Source organism: Canis lupus, chromosome 32, assembly GCF_011100685.1.
Source record: "Canis lupus familiaris isolate Mischka breed German Shepherd chromosome 32, alternate assembly UU_Cfam_GSD_1.0, whole genome shotgun sequence".
Classification (NCBI taxonomy): Eukaryota; Metazoa; Chordata; class Mammalia; order Carnivora; family Canidae; genus Canis; species Canis lupus.
Genome location: NC_049253.1, coordinates 19488551 through 19496615, shown reverse-complemented (window position 1 = coordinate 19496615; position 8065 = coordinate 19488551). Strand labels below are relative to the sequence as shown.

The 8065-nt window shown below is 37.2% G+C and overlaps 1 protein-coding gene across 35 annotated transcripts in view; it reads right to left on the bottom strand.

Moving 5' to 3' along the window:
• The window catches only part of STPG2 (sperm tail PG-rich repeat containing 2), a 531806-nt gene extending 523963 nt beyond the window's left edge, over positions 1–7843 (bottom strand). For all 35 annotated transcript variants that reach the window (XR_005382818.1, XR_005382817.1, XR_005382825.1 and 32 more), the window contains exon 1: positions 7720–7843. Coding sequence is in view for 19 of the 35 variants with exons in the window: in XM_038582080.1 (XP_038438008.1) it covers positions 7720–7828 (109 nt within the window). In the remaining 16 variants the exon portion in view is untranslated. The remainder of the gene's footprint in view (positions 1–7719) is intronic.
• Between the last annotated feature and the right edge of the window lie 222 nt (positions 7844–8065).

Here is an 8065-nt window from a genome sequence, read left to right as displayed (position 1 = left end):
CACATAGATCAATGGAACAGAATAAAGAATCCAGAAATGGACCCTCAACTCTATGGTCAACTAATCTTCAACAAAGCAAGAAAGAATATCCAATGGAAAAAAGACAGTCTCTTCAACAAATTATGTTGGAAAAATTGGACAGCCACATATAGAAGAAGGACACTGGACCATTTTCTTACACTGTAGACAAACTCGAAATGGATGACAGACCTAAATGTGAGACAAGAATGCATCAAAATGCTAGAGGAGAACACAGGCAGTAACTTCTCTGGCAGTTGTCTTTGCAACTTTTTTCCAAATATGACCCCTGAGACAAGAGAAACAAAAGCAAAAAAATAAACTATTGGGATTATATCAAAATAAAAAGCTTCTGCACAGTGAAGAAAACAATCAACAAAACTAAAAGGCAACCTATGGAATACAAGAAGACATTTGCAAAAGACATATCTGAAAGGCTTAATAGCCACAATACATTAAGAACTTCTAAAACTCGACACATAAAAAATAATTTAATTTTAAAATGGGTAGAAGACATGTAGAGACATTTCTCCAGAAAATACATACATATGGCCAACAGAGACATGAAAAAATGCTTATTATCACTTTATCATCAGGGAAATGCAAATCAAAACTGCAATGAGATATCACCTCCCACCAGTCAGAATGGCTAAAATCAACACCACAAGAAGCATGAGGTATTGGTGAGGATCTGGAGAGAGGGTAATCTTACATTGTTGCTGGGAATGTAAACTTGTGAAGTCACTATAGAAAACAGTATGAAGGCTCCTCAAAAAGTTAAAAATTGAACTACTCTACAATCCAGCAATCACATTACTAGGTATTTACCCAAAAACACAAGAACACTAATCCAAAGGGATACATGCACCACTACAGTTATAGCAGCATTATTTACAATAGCCAAGATATGGAAACAACTCAAGGTCTATCGATTGATGAATGGATAAAGAATATGTGATATGTAGATATAGATAGATAGATAGATAGATAGATAGATAGATAGATAGATAGATAGGAATACTATTCAGCCATAAAAAAAAATAAAAGCTTGCCATTTGCAACAACATGGATGGAGCTAGGGAATATAATTCAAAGTAAAATAAGTCAATCAGAGAAAGACAAATACGATATGATTCCACTCATATGTGGAATTTAAGAAATGAAACAAACAAGCAAAGGAAACAAAAGAGAAACCAAAAATTAAACTATTAAGTGTATAGAACAAACTGATGGTTACCAGAAGGGAGAAGGTGGGAGGATTGGTTAAATAGCAGTAGAGATCAAGGGGTGCACTGGTTGTGATGCGCACTGGGTGTTGTACAAAAATGTTAAATCACTAATTTTATTCTGAATCACTGAAACTAATATAACACTATATCAACTAACTGGAATTAAAATAAAACCTTTAATGAAACAGGTGTAGAGGTTAAGGACATAGAATTGGTCATATCATAAGCAAATGTGTCAAGAGCAAAGGCAATCTGAGCCCTGAAGAGCAGTAATGATATTGTAAATGTTATTATGGAATTAAAAGCTTTTTTAAATAAAAGAAATAATTATTTGGTTAGGTATTGCGGCATTTAAAAGTGAGTAAAATATAGACCTTACCTTTAAAAACCAACAATCTACTGAAGCAGGACTTTAACTTTAAATGACTTTAAACAAGGAAAAATATCTCAAGTTCTAAAATGCTTGGAAGGTGAAAAAGGAAGAAGTCCTCAATCACACAGAGGTGATGAGTAAAAGTTTCATGAATGATACTAAAACTCTAGGTGTTAATTTAGCAACTGATAGTTCATACCAACTGTCCAAAGGCAAGAAAAAAAAAAGTACTTTTGGATAGTAACAAAGACTACAAGGACAGAAATCCTTAAGAGGAAGCCAAGGTCCATTTTGAAAAGCAAGGGTCATCCAGTAGAGCTGAAAAACCAGGATACCAGTGAATTATTCCAAATCAGGGTAAACAATCAGAGAACAAGACACAGATTTCCTTCAAAACACACACATAAACACACACAAACCAAGCTAAAGATTATAAAAATACGAATAGTGCAAACACCAGGAAATGGTCTTCCAAGAGGCAGAAAAATATGTCCTATAAACAGGAGAAAAGTCAGTGAAAGAAAGATATATATGTGAGAAGATGGAATTAACACACAAGAACATTAAAATTATCTATTATAAATAATCTCCATCTGTTTAACAAGGTAGAAGAAAGATGAATGTGATGAAGAGATAAAGGGAAGATATAAAAATGCCCAGATCAAAGTTCTGAAATGAAAAGTACACTGATACGGGGCACCTGGCTGGCTCAGTCAGAAGGGTGTGCAACTCTTGATCTCAGGGTTGTGAGTTCAAGCCCCACGTTGGATATAGAGATTACTTAAGCAAATAAATAAAGTTTTTAAAAAGTACATTGATGGAGGGAAACTGAGTGGGGAAAAATTAGAGAGGAAGACAAACCATTTTCAAATTATTGTGACATTATGACATATATAGAAGTATAATATATGACCACAACGGCACAAAAGATGAGATGTGAGAAATGAAAGCACACCATATTAAGGTTCACATACTATATGAGAAGTGATACTATATTATTTGAAGGTAGACTGTGGTAAGTTAGGGATGTAAATTGTAAACCAAACAACTAAATTCATTCAACAAAGGTAGGGAAAAAATAAAGAGAATGAAGAGATATATTCTGAAAACAAATATCAAGAGAGTAAATTTAAACACAACAATATTGATAGTTAAATTAAATAGAAAAATTCTGGGGCACTTCAGTGGTTAAGTGTCTACCTTTAGCTGAGGTCATGATCTCAGGGATCGAGCCCCATGTTGGACTCCCTTCTCAACATGGAGTCTGCTTCTCTCTCTCCTTCTGCCTGCCGCTCTCCCTGCTTGTACACTCCCTCCTTCCCTCTCTCATTCTGTCATATAAATAAAATATTTTAAAAACAGAAAAGTTCTAAATACCCCAATATAAAAGGCAGAGATTCTCAACTGGATAACAAACTAAGACTTAACTTTATGCTGTCCACAGAAAACCCTCATAACACATAAAGACATAGAAGTGTTAAAAATAAAAGAATGGAAAAGATATGCCATGCATCTATAAATCAAAGGAAGATGGAGTGACTATATTACAATCAGACAAAGTACATTTTAGAACAAGAAATACTAAAGATAAGAGAGATGTTGTATTATGATAAAGGGGTCATTTCATCAACAAGATTTAATAATCCATAAAGAGTAGCAAGGAAATGATTGCCATAAAAATCAGAAAAGTGCTTAAGGGAGAGGAAAGAAGGTATAATTGAAAGGGAAATTGGACAAGTTATATTTCTTGAGTGTTTACCTCTTACACCATACTTTTTATGCAGTTTTCTGCCTAAATGTTTAATCTTACAAGAAAAGATTTTCTGGAGTTTTTTTTTTTTTAATTTAGGTTCATACAAACGAGGTAATGTGAGATAAATATAAAAACTAAGAAAGCTAAGTTCAGACTAGTTCTGAGGCAGCTGTTCTAACACCATAGCAGAGATTCTAACTGAATCTACCTAAACAAGTGTGAAATTAATTGCATAATACTGAAATTCATAGAAAAATGGAAAAGAACACAAAATAGAAAACACGTATTCAAGAAAGCCAGTACTCATAAAATCCTCATTGAAGTTTTCAATAATTAATTATATAGAATCTTTCATCAATAGGCTAGAAGTTTACATAAAACACTGACCTCAAGCAAAACCACAAGAAAATTAAAGTGTTTATACTGATTAACTCCATGAAAGAAGGGACTTGTCTGTTTTATTCATTATTGTATACCTAATGTACATTAGAGTGGCAAACTGTCCTAGTTTGCTCAGATGTAAGACATTATTGCTAAACCCAGGATGTTCCCACATAAATCAAGATGTTTAGCCACCCTGCCATAGTGCCCTGAACATTAATCAATAAATACAGAATTCATCAGTGATATTCTAAATTACACCTTTCTTTAATCATTCATTCAACAATAGTGAATGCTTTATCGTGTGCAGAGAGAGACAGTGAGGGTATAATAATGAATAAGCTAAAACTCTGGCCTCCAGTAATGGGAAAGCCAGACAAATAATAAACTACAAACAATGCTGCCAATAATTAAGGTATAAAATATGGGAGAAGGTGGTTCTGGGGAATTAGGGTTAGTGGAGTGAGAGAAAATTCTGACTTGAGACATATGGATATATTGGCATGTGAAATGCCAACTATGAATGATAAATCAAACTGTCAGGTAGAAAGAAGAAATTAAGAATAGAAGGAGAAGGGATAATTTGAAGAGAAATAAGTAAGTTCAGTTTGGGAAATACTGAGTTTGAGGCACCAACAGCAGAAGATAAATCAAACTGGCATGAAGCAATAAAAGTCAGTCCATTCTGAGAAAGAAGGTGGGCAGCATGTGATTAAAGGGCAAATTCTACAGCTACAGCAACTGCCACAAAACACAAAGGTCATTCTTCATATAAAAGCAATAGCTACATCTTTGAAACATACTCATCTTCAGGGACATCAACATATACAGCAATCACATACATATTGTTTATTTAAACTTAAAGACCAATTGCATTCCCTGAGGTGGTCTCCCTAAATTGATTGGCTAATAAAAATAAATCATTATTGGTGGCATAAGCTCATAGGCATGAGTGGAAGGGCATGGAAAGCTCATGCTTCTGTGGCAGGTAAAGCTAACCACTCCTTCATCAAAGAAGAAATCTGGGGAAGAATATATTTAGGAGCCATTGTTACCCAGCTTAGATAACTGGTATGGAACCAATACAGATAACTAATACACAGCTGATGTAGGGTGCCATTTATTATGTAAATCAAGTTCAAACAGCAATTAAATTCTCCTTAGCACAAATAAGGATCTCTTAGAAGGTGCAGAGTTCACATAAGTCATGTAGTGAGTTTTTTAATTCTGCTATATGTAGCTCATTAGACTTGTTTTAAAATTTTATTCCAAGAATTACTGTTTATTTTTTTATTAACTATTTATGTGTTATGGTATTGAGCTAAAAACTGAGAGTAACAGTGTGGCAGCCAGATAAGTTAACAGATAAATTAAGATATAGTATCAAAGTGCTATGAAAGAGTCATGAAGGAGTCAGAGAAAAACTGGAAAAATAGTAGAGTCAGAGAACAATTTCACTTTACCTCAGTCTAAAAGAGTATGTAGGACTCAGCCAGGTGAGAAACAAAGGAACAGCACGCAAGGCAAAATATCAGCAGCTACAAAAGCTTGGAGGTGAGTGAGCATGAACTTCTAGAAAATGCAAAGTTGAAACTGCTGATAGTATGTGGGTAAAGTGTTGGGTGTGGGTGAGAGAGGGTGTGGAAGGCCAGGTAAAGGATCAGACCATGAAGAATCTTATGCACTAAGTTAAGTAGTTCAGATTTTAACCTTAGTGTTAAAAGGAATTTTTTTATACAAATAAGATAATTATATCTTAGGAAGATCATTTTAGCCTTAAGAGAGAAGTTGGAAACTGAAATAGAGGAAAACCAGCAATATTTTATTGGTTTAACTTAGAATAGAAATAACGAGGCCTGAACAGTCAAGGGCAGTTACATGAAGAAGAGGAACTGATTTAAGAGACAATGAGAATATAGAATCAATAGATCTAAATGACCAATGGGCATGGTCAGTCATAAAAAGTCTAGCATAATTCCAAAATGTAAAGTTTATAATTGACTGATAGGGAATTTTTCAAAGGGGTTAGTAATGATGGGGAAAATGATGAACTCAGACACTTGGGAGTTTCAGATGTTAGAGAACACCCAGATAAAGATGTTCAAAAAAGTAAGGGCAATGAGAAGGCCCTAACATCAAGAGAAAGTTCATCTTAGAGATATAAATCACCCACCTCTCTGAAGACTTTCTTTTGGAAGCCATAAGAATCTGAATAGGGATAATAGTTAAAACTATGGATTTGAACAAGAAAGTGCATGAGAAAAGAAATCACCAAAGGAAGGAAAATATATAAACATTTAAAAGACATTCAGAAAAATAAAAACCTTTAAAGAAGACAACAAAGAACTGATTACTGAGGGGAAAAACGATTGCCTGATTCAACATTTAACAAACGTTTGTTAGGTCCTAACCATGCATCAGGCACTGTTTCAAGATAATTGGAAAAAGAACCAGGAAAAAATGAATGATGTTACAGATATCAGGGGAAAAAATATTTCTAAAGACAGTGTTCAGCTGTGTTAAATAAAATAAGGATAGAAAAGCATCACAGGCATAAGTATTTGGGGTGGTGGTTGGTGGCTGATATATTGTTAGGGAGTTAATGTTTACAACAACTCAATTGTATTAAATATAGACAAAGGCTCCAAGAACACTGAACGTCACAAGCCGAAAAGCAGTAAAATTCAAAAATTAAAACAATGACAAATCTGCACTCCACCCAAAGAAGCCTAAATCAACATAATATCCTAATCTGATCAGTCATGTAAACATGGTAATAGCGTTTGTTAAAAAAATATAGTGTAACAATAGGGGAAATGCAGATTAACCAGGGAAAAACTGTAATTGGATGGTAGTAAGCTCCACAAAATCATCAAATTAAAAAAAGCAGACAGCAAATTATAAGTATTCGTTAAATGTTTCCCCTAAGTCACTAACGGCAAACAAATGAGAGCAAATAATTATTGCAAGTAATTAATTATCCATTCCCACTCCATCTCTTCAAACATAGCTTTCCCCCCCTCCCCCCCAGAATGTGGGCTCTCAATAGTATGTTCAAAAAGAGGATGGAGGGGGGGATCCCTGGGTGGCGCAGCGGTTTAGCCCCTGCCTTTGGCCCAGGGCGTGTCCTGGAGACCCGGGATCGAATCCCACGTTGGGCTCCCGGTGCATGGAGCCTGCTTCTCCCTCTGCCTGTGTCTCTGCCTCTCTCTCTCTCTATCATAAGTAAATAAAAATTAAAAAAAAAATTTAAAAAGACGATGGAGGGGATGCCTGGGTGGCTCAGTGGTTGAGCATCTGCCTCAGGCACAGGGCCCGATCCCGGGGACCTGGGATCGAGTCCCACATCGGGCTCCTTGCAGGGAGCCTGCTTCTCCCTCTGCCTGTGTCTCTGCCTCTTTCTCTCTCTCTCAATCTCTGTGGGTCCCTCATGAATAAATAAATGAATTCTTAAAAAAAAAAAGAAGAAGAAGATGGATATGGACAGTTAGGAAGCATCTATCCAAAAATACACGGGATTATCTTTAAATCACACTGCAAAATAGAAAAGTTACATGTTCGTAAATGAAGTGTCTCTGGGTTCATGGTAGCAGAGGAACGTGAAGGCGACAGGATTACAAAGAAAATCAACAGTAAGCGGTAAGAAGGATACAGACTTGGAAGACTCGTAACAGTCGTCAGAGCCAGGAAATCAAATTCCTAGATCTAACCGGTGCACCTCAAAGTATGATGGAGACAACCACTGCAGCATCGAAAGTCCTACCCATGGGCTTGGTGACCTTGTGAAATGCGACACAGGAATGATCTTGCCATTCATCACCTGTAACATAAGGAGAGTGTTTTCCCTATTTTATGCTTTGTTGCACTTGTGAAATGGTACCATTATGTGTTAGAAGCACAGAGAAGTGGACGTGGCCGACAGTGAGGTGCTGTGGCAGTCAGGCTTGCCTTTGCCTACCTCTTACCTGTTGCCTGCTGCCTCAGGACAGGTACCTGGTAGGACCCAGGGCCCACATGCTCCTCAGTGCTGCCACCTTCAGCCAATCTGAGCAAGCGGGGAGCTCGATCGTACATAAGGGCGGGGGGCGGGGCGGGGCGGGGCGGGGCGGGGCGGGAGGAGCCGCCGCTGACCGGGAATAAACACGAGGCGACCGGAGGCGGCGTGGAGCACCAGGGTGCTGACGACAGTCCGAACAGGGCCGGGCGAGGCTGGAATAAACGGACGCGCTACCGCAGAGGCTGCCGCCCACTGGGCTCAGGTTCCCCCTGGGTCCATTTCTAGTCCCGCGGCAAAGTGAAAAGCAGAGCGAA